The 15,430-nt window shown below is 41.0% G+C and overlaps 2 protein-coding genes across 2 annotated transcripts in view; one reads left to right on the forward strand and one right to left on the reverse strand.

Annotated features, from left to right (window-relative positions):
- The first annotated feature begins 593 nt into the window (after positions 1-593).
- emc7b (ER membrane protein complex subunit 7b) lies at positions 594-5,486 on the forward strand. The gene is made up of 5 exons (XM_010740618.3): positions 594-979; positions 3,821-3,940; positions 4,028-4,166; positions 4,364-4,444; positions 4,587-5,486. The coding sequence occupies exons 1-5, from the start codon at positions 744-746 to the stop codon at positions 4,734-4,736; spliced, it is 726 nt and encodes a 241-aa protein (XP_010738920.1). The 5' UTR covers positions 594-743; the 3' UTR covers positions 4,737-5,486.
- Positions 5,487-5,869: 383 nt separating this feature from the next.
- Positions 5,870-15,430, reverse strand: part of chrm5b (cholinergic receptor, muscarinic 5b) — a 21,551-nt gene continuing 11,990 nt past the window's right edge. Inside the window, exon 2 of the mRNA XM_019261630.2 lies at positions 5,870-11,280. Within this exon, the coding sequence (XP_019117175.1) occupies positions 9,670-11,205 (1,536 nt within the window). The 5' untranslated portion in view covers positions 11,206-11,280 and the 3' untranslated portion in view covers positions 5,870-9,669. The remainder of the gene's footprint in view (positions 11,281-15,430) is intronic.

Genomic DNA, 15,430 nt, shown 5'->3' on the forward strand with positions numbered 1-15,430 from the left:
TTGGCTAAAAGGAAAAGTTGTTTTGTCTTTTTCCTTTAATTAAATATTGATATGAATGAACCACACGGTTAGCGAAATCTTTAGCAATGCTGATGATATGACATATTAAAACCTTGTGATTGTCTGATTTTTCTGATGATAAAGTTGTTTTTAACATTTCATGGAACATGAGTTACACTTTGTTACTCTCATGTTCCATGAAATGGATTCATGGAACATTGACATCTCAATCAATATGAACCATGTTAATACAAAGATGGGGCAGATTTCTTTCTCACATGAACAGAATAATAATAATAATCGTAATTGGTGATTACTTGTTTAACTTAAACTGGTGTATTGTAACAAAAATAATTCCCCCCCTGGGATTATTAAAGTATTTCTGATTAAAATAATTCCCCCCCTGGGATTATTAAAGTATTTCTGATTCTGATTCTGATTCAAAATAAGTAATAATGTTTTTTTTCCTTCAATCCTGATTAAATGTTTTGTTTTACACAGTATATATTTCTATAATTTCCTAAATGTGTTTATAATGTTACCTTCCGCTTTAAGTCTTCAGTGGACTGTCATTGTCAGTGTCGGTTGGTACAATAAAGTTTTTCTGGTGACGTCATTTTCCGCAGAGCCAGCTGATGGTGCCGACCCTTCAGCTCCCTCAGCAGCTCCTTCTCAGACCTTCTCCTCCTCCTGAGCGCTCAGACTTCATTTTAACTTATTGAACCAAACACAGACAGACAGTCATGCTGAACACGGACAGAGCTCCGCTGCTGTGGCTCCTCGCACAGGCCGCGCTCGTCTCGGCGGCCTGGTGTTTCACGGACATGGAGACGGGGCCTGGCGCAGGTGTATCCACGCAGCCCAACGGAGATCGCTTCAAAATCGAGGGAAGGGCGATAGTACCCGGGATAAAGACACAGGACTGGGTGTCCGCCGCTAGAGTCCTGGTGGAGGGTGAAGAGTACGTGGGCTTTTTGAGGTGAGACGCAGCCACCTGTCGGTTAGTGTCAGCGAGGCTAGGCGGCGTTAGCATGGGGAGCTAACGGCAGCCTGACGTGCTGTGTCCTGGTGAGCACCGGGCAACAACAGCAGCAGCTGCTGCTGCTGCTGCTTCTCTAACTAGTTCACAGCTTAATAACTGAGTTTGCCAGCTGAGACTGTTTCAGTATGACTAACTGTCACTTAGCTTTGACGCTAATTTCATCATAAGCTCGACCAGGCCTTCCTGTAGCTTGTAACCAAAACAAACCAGACCCCCAGAGACCTGTGTGACCACCACTGATGTTTAAGTAGCAGAGCATTGAAACCAAAGGCTCCACACACACTGTGAATTAGTGTTATATAACTAGTTATTATTATTATATACTAGTTATTAGATTAGATATACTTTATTCATCCCACCATGGGGAAATGTACTTGTTACAGCAGCAGAGGAAAATCTAATTTGTAAAGCCCAAAGTCACATAGTGCATCTGCCTCGGAGGGCTTTACAATCTGTACAGGGAGTGACACCCTCTGTCCTTAGACCCTCGGTTCGAGTGAGGAAAAACTTGTCCTCAAAAAAACATTTTAACAGGGAAAAAATGTGGAAGAAACCTCAGGAAGAGCCACAGAGGAGGGATCCCTCTCCCAGGACGGACAGACGTGCAATGGATGTCACGTGTACAGGACAAATTAACACAAACATATTGTACAATTACAATAACTGACAAAATGACAATGAATCACAATGAATGATAAAAATGATTACAGTAACAGATATGGTAGTAATAATATATGTAGTGGACGTCGTGCAGGATCACAGCAGCAGCCACGATCCACGAGAACCTGCTGGACGACAGAGCACAGAAACTCCGGGGAAGTTTGGTTAGTAAAAGTGTAGCATACACTACAGAATTAGAAAAAAAAGAGTATAAAAGGCAACAAAAAAAACCCACAATAAACAGACAGAAAGATCTATAACCTACACAATAAACACGAATAAGTACTGAGGATAAAAGTGGCATGATATATAAAAAGAGTATTGTAATGTAAAGTGACCATAGTGTGAGAAATATTGCAAAGAAAGTGACCATGATACAAATAATATTATTGCAAGGGTAGTATATGGTATAAATGAAATAAAAAATAAAGAAAAGAATTGCAATGAGACATGATCAGGTGTTGTAAAGTCTGACAGCAGCAGGGATGAAGGACCTGCGATCCTCTCCTTCTTACACCGTGGGTGTAGCAGTCTGCAGCTGAAGGAGCTGCTGATCCCACAGTGTCATGTAGGAGGTGAGAGGTGTTGTCCATGATGGATGTCAGCTCAGCTAACATCATCCTCTCACCCACTTCCTCTATAGAGTCCAGAGGACAGTCCAGGACAGATCTCACTCTTCTAATAAGTCTGTTGAGCCTGCTCCTGTCCCTGAAATCTAAAATCTAACCACGGGCCGTGATTGGCACCCAGGCCGTACTTTGGACATCCCTGCTGTAGACACTAACCATATGCAGTGTTATCCTAAAATGTGATCAGATCTTCATTCGAGTCCTAAAACTAGATTAAAAATGACCCAGTTAAACTATTTCCTTCCACTCTCCGGGGTCGGGTCGTGTCAGTTTAGCAGGGCTTTCCAGGCATCCCTCCCCCCCAGCAACGTATTCCAGTTCCTCCTTTGGGGATCCCGAGGCGCTCCCAGTCCAGATGGGCTATGTAGTCCCTCCAGCAGGTTCTGGGTCTGCCCTGGAATCCGTCTTGCCAAGGAAGCATCCTAATCTGATGTCCAAAAAAACCTCCGCTGGCTCCTTTCGACATTTTCTACTCCAAGCTCCGAGCTCCAAAGGCTGAGCCCGGTCAGCCTGCGGAGGAAGCTCATTTCGGCCGCTTGTATCCGCAATCTCATCTCTATCTATTCACTACCCCAAAGCTCATGACCATAGGTGAGGGTTTGAATGTAAATGGACTATAGAATTGAGAAGTTTGTCTTCCAGCTCAGCTTCCTAAAATAAATACTTATAAATTTATTTAGCAAATCTATTTAACATTAAAGTGTGGGGAAAAGCCTGTGAACCTCTGGGATCATGTGAGATAGTTCATTTTGAGGGTAATTGGAGTCAGTATGTTGATCAATGGGGTTTTGAGTTTAGCTGACCCTGCCCTATTGAAAGAATATAAACCTGGGTCTTCTATCAAAGTCTGGTCTTTGCCACGCAGGTTTGCGAAGTGTACCAACAAAAGATTACAAATCCATTTCTAAAGTGTTAAAGGGTTACAAAGAAATCCAGGGGCACCTGTAAGGATCTACAGGCCTCTCATGTTAATGTTTATTAGTGCACTGTCAGACAAACACTGGACTAGAGTGTTGTGTAGGAAAGGATAGAAAGGAGAAAGCTCAGGACCAGGGTGACTTGAAATCAATGACTTCAACTATGATTGTACCCGTAAATTCTACAAGACAACGTCAGGGTATCTGTTTGTGAACTGAAGCTCAACAAAAGGTTGATCATGCAGGAAAGTCCTGAGGAGAGCAGTTCATGCAAGGAAGCACACCAACATCAGAGATGAAGCAGTTTTGCAAGTCGATCATTCATGTTGGATTTTTGCTCAGTTAAAAGTAAAAGTTGTGTTATTTTAATCACATTCATGCAGCAACTTTCTTGCAACACACTGTAAATGTTCCACTACTTCATCGTGATTTTTAGGCGATGGTTGGATCCGTTTCCAGAGATTCAGCCAGTTGAACTGTTTCATTATGTATGACTAATGACTAATAACTCAACAAAGCCTCTTTAACCCTAACATTGTTGACTGAATCCTTGTTACCTTCTCTTGTTACAGAACTGATGGAAGTTTTGCTGTGAATGATGTCCCCTCAGGATCCTACGTTATAGAAATTATCACCCCTAATTATAGATTTGAACCAGTACGTGTTGATATCACATCCAAGGGCAAAATGAGGTGAGATCTTACCACAAGCAGGAGCAACAATAATGCAATCCTAATATATATATTCTTTAGCACTGAAGTAACTGTGTCATTTTACAGGGCGCGTCTTGTCAACTACATCAAGCCCTCAGAAGTCATTCGCCAGCCATATCCTCTTCAAATCAGGGCTAGTGGCCCTCAAAGCTACTTCATGAAGAGAGAAACCTGGGGCTGGACAGATTTCCTCATGAACCCAATGGTAAAGAAAATAGATGTTGCTGCACTGAACATGCTTAATATATATGGTGTATTCCCTCGGGGGTAGAAAGATGTCCAACTCATCAAAAGAGTGTAGATTGAGGTCATGTGGAAATGGGGGGATGATGGGATAAAAATAGTCCAAGTGCTTCTAGCTCTTTTTTTTTTTTTAATGATTTGTCTTTGTTGGTCCTGCAGGTTATGATGATGGTTCTGCCCCTGCTGATCATTGTTCTACTGCCCAAGGTGGTCAACACCAATGACCCAGAGATGAGAAAGGTAAGAAATCACCTAATTTGTATGAATACGTCAAACTTATACCGTGTCCGCGTCTTATCTTGTGTGAGCACATCATAACTGTGAGAAATGTCCCCATGTGCCTTCAATCCTCCATCTCCAACTGTTTTTTTTAACTTCACAGGAAATCGAGCAGTCCATGAACATGCTGAGCCCCAACCCTGAGCTTCCAGACGTCTCTGAGCTCGTGACCAAGTTCTTCTCCGGCTCCAAGGGCTCTAGTAAAGCAGGTGGCAGCAGCAAGGGCACAAGGCCAGCTGCCAAGAGGAGGTAGTACTGTACGCATGTGCTCAGTCTGCCTAATGAAGCTTGAGTTACGCCATTGGAAGCGATTTTTAAGCCTTTTTTTTTTTTTCCTCTGGGTCTGTTGTACAGTTTTCTTTATTGATGGATGTTTTGAGCACATCTTGATTTCTAATATGCTGTTGGAAACTGAGAAAAAAAAAAGATTTTTTTTTTTCATACTGCACTGATAGAAATTTCTTAAACCCTTCATTTGCTCTATACTTTCTACATGCAACTCTACTATTCATCATCTCTCCTGTGCTAACCCTCCCTTGTGCATTTTTCCACTGCTGCTAGTCCCACTACCCGAAAGAGAACATATATACAGAGAGTTTCTTGTGTTTGTTTGTTTTTTTCCAATTTCAGTAATACGACTGTGAATGAAGATTAATTGAATTTTAAGACTGATAAATTCTTATTTAAAATCCTAGATAAATAAATTGCAATGGTATATAACAACCTTATGTTTTTTTGTTTTTAATTTCAGACCATCTAATTTGTTTTTGAGAGTGAACACATGGCCTTCTCATTTTTTGAACTATTACGCAGCGTAGTGTACAGCCAGAATTCACATACTGTACGTTACGTGCTATAAGATGTATAAATTAAAATGGTTATCAATGGCATGTTCAAAGTGTGAAAGAGCTGTGTGGTTGCTTTCAAGATCTCTAGAGTGTAACTGGCTTTACTTTTAATAAAGCGGACTGTAAAGTCCATATTAAAGTCCTGATAAAATGTGTCTGTGATAAATATCCTAAGTTCTTGATAAGTCGATCACCGTTGTTGATAGGATGGATACAATGCTGGATTATAAGTGAATCAAATTTGACAAAATAATCCCAGCTCAGCGTCCGGTTTCAAATTTTTCCCAGAGCTTTCCATTGTATCACATGGTCTTTATCATCTAATATGTGTGTTACTGAGCTCACAAGTCAACAGATTAATCTCCGAGACAAGTGAGTAAACTCCCATCTGATGATGAAGACTCTGTAATGCAGCTGAAATGTCTGGTAAATTGCCATTAAGTTTGGGATTTTTTGCTGTTTCAAAGGTGATGCAGGATTCGAACCGGGGCCCACTGCAGCGAGGACTATAGCCTCCACACACGGGGCGGCTGCTTAACCTACTACGCTACCAACCGCCCCATTTAAAAGAGGTTTTAAGGGTTAAGAAATCACATGTTGGGCCCCCAGTTAGCTCACCTGGTAGAGCGTGAACTCCCAGTGTACAAAGGCTGGGTCCTTGCTGCGGTGGTCCAGTGTTCGGTTCCAACCTGTGGCCCTTTGCTGCATGTAATCCCCCCCCCCCTCTCTCTCCTTACCTTCTTGTAACTATCAGATAGTGTTCAAAAATTATCTTTAAAAAACACTGTTTCACTTCTTTAGGCCTCTAAAAAAGAATCCAACAATTACTTTTTGCTGTGTTTAAACAGGTATCATGCCTGTCAAGTTGAACACAGCATAACTATACACTATACCTCATTGGACTGAATTTAAGAGACCTGTGTCAGGCAAACTGAGGCCCTAACCTATAGGAAGTTAAGGAATGAGGCTAGTAATATCTTCAGGTTTCTTATGGTCCTTTTTAAGCTCAGTAATTTACTAGACACCAGGAAACTAGCTTTATGCAAATCCTACTCAAACATGAGAAAACCATTGAGGACTGTTTTCAGCCGTGCGCTGGTGAATACTCCCAGCAGCAGGAGAGTGTATGTGGGATTGACACAAAAACTACTGCACCCATGTTTATTGTGAATAAAGGAACATGTCAGCTAGTGCAACAGTGTTGTTTATTTTTGAGTTTTTGGACAACAATGGAGGCTTATGACACAGAGGAGTACACTATATCAAACTTTGGCTACACAGGCGATTGTTGTTAGTAAGATCAGTTCACTGTTGGTTTTGGTCTTTTCATGTTTTGTTGGTTTCAAAGAAAAATATAGATTATCACTAACAATTAAAGGTCCAGTGTGTAAGATATAGGCATAAACTCAACTGTGGTTCTACTTAGGGCCTTTTGTGTTTTTTGCATGTAGCCAACGTATTTACTTCCACATGCTAGGGAGGAGGAGGTGAAGCGAGGGGGTTGCAATCAGCAACTAGATACGACTAAATCCTACACACTGCCCCTTTAATAATGTGTACTGTTGGAAAGTCTGTTCTGCTCCTTAACAACAGTCGCCCTTTTTGTACACATCATCCATGGCACGTTAGTTTTATGACTCAACTGTTGGAGCGGGTAAGGATTTGTCATTTCTAAAAAAAAGAATTTACAAGTACAAACCACATCAGATCAGATTCAACACGTCTGATGCTGAAAATGTTCATGCTTTAAATGAGCATAATTCTGCTCTTTGAGTTTGTATTTGGCTGTTCTTATCAGTAAACACAGACTCGCTTTCACAGAACTGCACAGACGCACAAAGAGCACAGATTCACTCACGAAGCACTTTTGCCTTTGAGCGGAACAAAAGGCACAGAGTTTTGGGAGAGAGATAACATTTGACATTTACATCATTAAAATACGTAAAAGTGCAATAATTTACAACAGCATCACTCGTCAGAGAGAAGTTGCTTCAAATATCATGTGTAATATGAATATTGACAGGAGTGTATAATCCATAGACAATCTCATATATCTTGTTACAACTGTGAAGCTAATGCGGCTGTAAATGCATGATAATTTACAGATTAGCCCTTGAAACACAAGATCAAACATCGATTGCAAGAGCCATGACAGAAAACAAAAGATAACATTCACTTAAACACTGATGTACACTAAGCAATTTACATTTACAATTGGTGAGGTGTAAAATCAGTGAAATATGTTCTTTATACTATAAATTACTTGAAATGAGTAATGTGTAAGCCTACAATATTCCCTTTATATACAGTGCAAGTGAGCAGTAGAATAAAGAAGGATTATATGAGCTTTAAAGGACAGGTTCAGAGATTTTACTCACTGTGTGTACATTAAGGTATGTTGTTACTAGTCCCTTTTTATAAAGTGATTCCTTCACACTGTAACTCCACTGTAAGAGATCAGGAACAAAATCCACACTCCTCATTACTGTACTTTAAAAAATCAATTTGAGGCTTCAGCAGAGTTCAAATGAACACAGGTTAGCACTGTCTGCGTGGGTTCTCTCCAGGTACTCTGGCGTCCTCCCACAGTCCAAAGACATGCACTTAACAGGTGACTCTAAATTGCCCGTAGGTGCGTATGTGAGTGTGTACCCCACTTCTCCAACTGTGTCCAACTGGGATAAGCAGCCACAATGAGAATAAGTGGTTACAGAGGGATGAAATGTATGAGATAATTCAACATGATGGTATGACTGGGATGAGCGTTCATGCACATCTTAAGATATTCTTGAAGGATGTAATTGATTATCTGTCATCAGTGTTAAATATATAGATTCCCTATACAGTCCAGCCTCATTATAACAACTTCAGAATGTAAAGCTTCATGAAGAGTGTTATATAAACTAGAAACACAGTAAAGGGAATGTTATAGTACTGATAATTGGCTCAAAGAACACAGTTATATAAACAGCATTCACTCCCCTTGTGATTCATTAAGATCACTTTGTAGAGATCTGTTCTCACTTTGACATTCAAGGATATATTTCTATTGATGTGGAGTGTCAAAGAAAACACAAAGAAATCCATTTAGATTCAACTTCCAAGGGCAGTGAGGACTTTTTCAAAAGCGCTGCATTCTGTGTAAAGTTATTGGCAATGAAGCAGCTTGAAGCCTTCAACAAAATCAAACTGGACTGAATTAAATATAAACACGTACATTAATAGCAACGATAAAGAACTGCAGTAATGGGGAAAATAGAACATGATTTGATAAAGGGATGTGGACATCCCCATCCACTGTACTTGTACTGTGTATTGAATGTGTATATATGTTATTCTTCTGCTTTACGTGTCATAATTTGACACTTATTGTACTGTCAGATATGTTTTTTTTCCACATTAAATTACATATACTCCTTTTCCATTATTTAATCAGAATCCAAAGATGTTTTTCAGAAGACGTCACCCACGTCATTTTCTGTGTACGTGTGGTGGAAGCTTCGAGTTTTCACATCACACTTGTGAAAGCTGCATGTTGGACCACGATTGGCTCCTAAACTAGTTGTAAAATCCTGTTAAGTAAACAGCCCTGTGGAGTCTGCACATACATCATTCTGCACGGTGAACGCCAACAGCTAAGTGAAGTATAAGTCAACAACACATTTCTTAATGGCATGGGATCATAAGAAGTATTTCTGCACCCTAGATTGTATTCCCCATCTCACTTTACCACCACTATGGAGAGGAGGATATTAACATGTGAGTATTGTATTAAAAGAGTGCTCCACTGACTTAGCATTGCATACCTGTAACATTGTTGGAGGAGATTTGGGTGCGTTAAGCAGAAATGAGGAGCGTGCTACAGAGGGTCTTGTAAACTCACTTATTTCTAACTCCACACCTCCAGATTTCTCGGTCTTTAGACCCAACCAACACTGACTCAAGTGACATCGCTTGAGTCACTTCATCAGCTCTCTCTGGAGCCACAAAAGGTTTCATACAACTTTGTTCATATGCAGTAATAATCCTGTAAACAGACTTGTAAAATCAGTGGAGTCCCCCTTTAAGACTTTTAAATTGAAATAACCTGAACCCATCCTTTAACTTTTAACTTTTATACAAGTGTGTGGTCATGAGGTTCCTTCTCTGCAATAATCTAGAATGGCAGTTCATGTGCTGCATCAGGCTCAGCTCATTTTCCACCAACTTTTTGTACTGTAACACAAAAATCACATGCAGCACTTCATGCTGAAGATGACCACTGACTACTGTTTATATATCAAGAAGATCCACGTGTGAGCAAAAGCAGCAAGTCTGCTCTAATGCTGCAGAGCCACATCAAGTCATTTTATTGTTGACATTTTGGTTTTGCCCACACCAGTACAGCTTGTCCTCGCCTCTCCGCCTCCTCCTCCACTGGCAGAGCAGGAGCATGCGGAAGGTCTTCTGAAAGGTCTTGTTGCACAGGGCGTAGCACATGGGGTTGATGGTGCTGTTGACGTAGCACAGCCAGTAGCCCAGGTGCCACAGGGACGTGGGGATGCACTCGGCACAGAAAGTGGAGATGAGCACCATGATGTTATACGGCGTCCATGTGAGGATAAAGGCCAGGAGGATGGCGCTGAGAGTCTGGGCTGCCTTCTTCTCCTTCACCAGCACGTTCCTCTTCCTCTTGGTGATCTGGTTCTTCAGGACAGGGTCCATGGGTTTGGAGGTGGTGGAGGAGGAAGGTGAGGCGTTTTTGGTCGGCTGCTCTGCTTCAGGCAGGCAGGGTGTTGCAATTTTAGGATTGCCGTTTTTGCCCTTTGAGCCAGGTTTGAACTTATAAGAGATGTGCTTTTTACTGTTCTTCTGAGGAGGAGTGGAAAAATACTGATCTTCTACGTAATCAGTCACCTGCCCGTTCTTATTACTTTGTCCACTACCTTGCTCTTTGAACGATCCTTCTGGGGTATCTATTGAAACATGATGCTCTTCCTCTTCAGATGAAGTGTAGCTGTTGAAGGAAGTGATCTGATCTGCTTTCACCCATGCGTCATCTGATCTCGTGGTAGTTTTAGTGGCATTACTTTGGTTCGATGAGGACCAGGAGGCCTGACTCCGGTCTCTCCTCTCTCTGGTGAAGTGAAAGCAAGAATGAATGATAGTTTTCTGCGGTTTAGTCCCCTCTAGAACATTTTCTGTTGCGAGTCCTTGCAGCTCTGCCAGATCTTTGGTCCGTTTCTGCGTCTCCTTGTAGATCCTACAGTAAAGGATTGTCATAACAGAGACAGGAATATAGAAAGCAGCGATGGCTGTCCCAAATGTGATCACAGGCTGTGTTAAAAACTGGATCTGGCACTGGTCGGGAGGCACTTTTCGCTCCCCTACAAAGTACTGCCAGCACAAAATAGGTGGCGCCCAGAGGACGAAAGACACCAGCCATGCAAAGCCTATCATGATGGCAGCTCTCTTTGGAGTCCTTTTTGCCCTGTACGTCAGCGGCCTTGTGATGGAGAAGTATCTGTCAAAGCTGATGACAAGTAAGTTCATAACTGAAGCATTGCTGGCCACATAATCCACTGCTAGCCAGAGATCACATGCAAGGTTTCCCAAGGACCAGTAGCCCATCAGGATGTACGTGGTGTACAAGTTCATGGACAACACTCCTATGATGAGATCAGCGAATGCCAAACTCAGTAGATAGTAGTTGTTTACAGTCTTCAGCTGGCTGTTGACTTTGAAGGACAGCAACACCAGCACATTACCAACAACAGTTATCAAGCTGACAATAGCTGACACTGTTGCGATGGTTATAGCCTCCCAAAGGCTGTGAGGAGCAGCCTGGACGTGTGATGTGTTGGCGAAAGTGCTGTTTGGAGGATCAACACCCATGGTGCCGTGTTATCTGTGTTACCGCTGACAGGTCAGAGAAAGGTGCTCTTTTTATGGCTCCATTTCAGAGTTTTCCTGAAATAAAAAGAAAAACACGAATGAGACACAATTGCACATAATTATTATTATTTAAGCGTTAATAGTTAATAATGTAGATGACTGTAGATATATCTTGTTATTCTATAGATAAGATAAGATAAGATATTCATCCCACACTGGGGAAATTCACTTGTTATGGCAGCTTGTATACATAGGGTGCATTAGATAAGATAAGAAAAAAACAGAATATACAGAAACATAGAATATACTAAAAATAAAAATAAAACTTACCACTATGCATACTTTAAGTATATGAATAAATTGTGATGGTTATAGCATAATATATATATATATACATACATACATACACACACACACCACCACACACACACACACACCCCCCACACACACAACACCATTATATAGAAAAAATCAAATTTGCAGTTAACAATAATATATTCATATACTTAAAGTGTGATAGTGTAAGTTTTTATTTTATTTGCTATTTTTTATATTCATGTTTTTTCTGTTAATCTGTATTTTTCTTATCTTATATGTCATATTGTTTGAACTGTTTCTAATAAAATAATTTGCTTTAAAAGTTGGAATTAAATTATGAAACGTTAAATTAATTACTTTTAAAAAAATGTATTTATTATTATTTTTTACGTTTGAATTAATTAACTTTTTTAAAAATGTATCTATTTTTTTTTACGTTAAATAATTACTTTTTTAAAAATGTATTTTTTATTATTTTTACGTTAAATTAATTACTTTTTAAAAAATGTATTTATTTATTTATTTATTTATTTATTTTTACGTTAAATTAATTACTTTTTCAAAATGTTTGTATTTATTTATTTTTCTTACGTTAAATTATTATTACTGTATTTGTATTTACTTCCGCCCACAGATGAGCGTAACAGACTCGGAACCATCAAGCGCGCCATTTTGTCAGAAACATTCGATGGCGACACCCATTCCTTTCCTCGGTCTGTCTGTCGGGGTCACTGCTAAACTGTCCGGGCACACTGACAGTCATGGAGGGCAGAGCGAGCAGAGGCAGAGGAGGCGGCTGGAGGAGAGTGGAGGCGGCCGGGGTGGAGGAAGCGACAGCTCTGAAAGTTTTGGCGGTGAACACCGGGCAGAGGGAGAGGAGGCCCACACCGGGCCGGGGGAAAGAGACCACTACCGGGGCCGGGACGCGGCGGCGGGCGGCGGCGGCGGCGGCCACGCTGGGAGTTGAATCACAGGGTGAGAGTGCGCGAAGTTTCAAAACAAAACACAAAGTTTACAACTGCGTCACCGTGACAACGCACTTATTTTAACGTAGCACCAAAACACTGTGCTGAGGCTTTGAGTAAAACATGGACTGATGAATATATAATTATATAAACACACACTTCTCTATTGTACATGCCTAATGCAACACAGTGAGATCCTGCATGTAAGACTTCATGTTATGATTGTGTGATCCTGCTATGATAGTTTTCAATTCACCTCAGTAACTACAGGATTAGATGGTAAACAATACAACTCTGTGATTGCAATCATAAAAATCTCTATTCACCCATAGTGGCTCCTTGATTGCAATCTTAAAATTCATTCATAGTTCCCAAGGTGTTGGGTCTTTTCATGGTTATATTGTGTGTTTGTGAGTTTCTGACATAGCACCACGTCACACGTTTCCATGACAACATTATCAAAGCATGTGTGCAGCTATGTGACAGCACAGGAGGGAGATGCATGATTCAGATCGTTCACGTCCATCCTTTTGTTTATAGGCTTAGCTACCGATCATGAATAAGAGTTATGTGTTAATGAACACTTTACAAAACACTGTTTGAGTCATGCTCATGTGGAGCGCCGTCAGTGGAAGTGTTGAATGACGTCCAGCTGGATGATTAGACGCCGATCTGTTTGTTTCTGGACAGGTTAAAGTCTGTCCACTTTGAAAGAGTTATTAACTCTGCCCCCCTTACTTCACCTCATCACCGAAACCTTTACACTTTTAAGGGACATGAATGCAACCCGGCATAAGAGAAAAGGATGAAAAAATATATAAAAAATGTTCCACAGGACTGTTTTGGTCACACCATGTAGAATAAATGAGAATTTGGTTATTATAAGTAAGCACCTGCAACATTTCTAAGACATGCATGGGCTGTCTCAGTTTTCAGATTTTAAGTGAAATCTTCTAAGCAGCCAAAATAGTACAATACAATACAATACAATTATATAAACCCAGAAAAGCAGAAATCTTATTTCATATCATATTTAAGGAGGGGATCAGGAAATTCTGCTTTTATTACTAATTATTTGTTTATCAGAGTAGTTGCTGAATTAATTTTACACCCCAGCATCTGTTTCAAAGAAGAACTTGTTGAATACAAATACAAAATACACAGCTAAAGCTCCATTTAATTAGAGTAAAGCAGATTCATGGACAGCTTTTGATTCAGACGGGAGCAGGCCTATGGCGAATCACGCGCAGGGTTGTCTGAGGGTCTGCTGGGGTCTTATTTGTGCAACCCCTCTCTCTCAAACCATCGACACGTATCAAAGGAAACGTTCACTATTTCACCGCGTTAATTCCGAGTCAGACTGGTTCATGAAATAAACAAAGCTGGAACACAACAGCACAGGTATCAGAGACATTTCAGGCTGACTGCGGAGGTTTGAACCTCACTAAGCGTCTGCTTGGCGGCCGCAGCGTGACATGGGCTGTGTTTTTTCAAAACTTGGATCTGGCTCAAATTCTCCGTTGCAGGTCGCACCCCTGCGGCCCCGGGCCTCCGCAGCCAAAACACAACCCCCATTAAAATGTAATGGAAAAACCTGAGTGTTTGCCGAAGCTCTGACTCAATGTAGCCTGCTCCCTATTTTCGTTCTCACACAACATACGTTGTCACTTTTCATGTGTGTGATCGAGCCACACAAATTCCTTCTAGTGGTCTGAAGGTGTGAACCGTTATATTATTTGAATGAGTCATTAGCTCGTCTCTCACTACGATGGCAGGCTTTTCACTCTTCTTCCAATTTGTCCTTTAAAACGTCTAAAGACTTAAGAGGCCTTCAAATCCTAGAGCCTAGTAGTGTCATAGAAAGCGCTTCTGGCATCACTGGAACACCGTTGTGTATCCATCCACACCATGTTCCCTTTTTAGGATCAAAATGAAGGGACAACTTCCAAGGAAGAAGAGGACAGGACGAGTGTTTCCCAGGAGGAAACTGGAGTCAAACTGGACTGGACCGTTATAAGGAGTCCGAGAAGAAGGAGCCCGATGATGACACGCCCACTCATAGAGGAGCAGACTACCACGTCCTGCTGGAGTCAGCAGGTAAGATCCGGACACGAAAAGCTTGAAGAGGCTGTGTTTGTTTGCCAACTACACCTGAAGTGCACAAGTCAGGCACCTGAGCCTTCCAAAAAACTAAATATTCACATAATGTTCATAGTTTTGGTACATAAAGGGATTTCTTTCATCTTGGACAACAACATCTTGTTAGCAACAAATCCATCAAGGAATGAATTCTTGGACGTCTTCAGTCAGTTTTCTGGGATAGTAGCACAGTAAAACATGAACCATTTTTCTCTGAAACCTTGTTTATTGCAGAATCAAACTAAACCCGCGTCCCTTGCGCAATTTTTCCAATAATTTGATCCATTAAGCAGCGGAGATGATTCTCACTTTTCGTTTGTTTATTAGCCTCTCTGGGATAATGACATGGAAGTTCACAGCATGTCAAATCCTCCACTGAGTCTAATTGTACTTTTCTGATTTTGTCCCTAATAGTTTGGAAAAAAAACGTCTGTTGTCATAATCTTTTAATTACTCTGTATAGACACTGCTGTCAGAAGAAGATCCTTGTTTGTCTTTTTTTTTTGCTCATTTCAGCCTCAGTGGTCAGTGTTTGGTCCCCCCAGCCCTCAACACCTCCTGTTTCGGTTGTTTCTTTCCCCAGAGGAGTTTTGGAAAAGCTCAGTGCTGTCTTATTAGAGCAGAGAGAGCTCTCTTCATATTTAGGACCAACTCTTGGATAACGACTGCGGATGTGGGGCTGTCATATTTAGCTCAAGTTGAGTTAAATGGAGCAAGGGGGTCACCTCCCAGATCTGTTTAGTGCTTTTCCACAATTTTTATTTTTAAAGATGATGGACGGAGAAGCGGGCTAACTCTCGTTT

Source organism: Larimichthys crocea, chromosome XI (genome assembly GCF_000972845.2).
Source record: "Larimichthys crocea isolate SSNF chromosome XI, L_crocea_2.0, whole genome shotgun sequence".
NCBI lineage: Eukaryota > Metazoa > Chordata > Actinopteri > Sciaenidae > Larimichthys > Larimichthys crocea.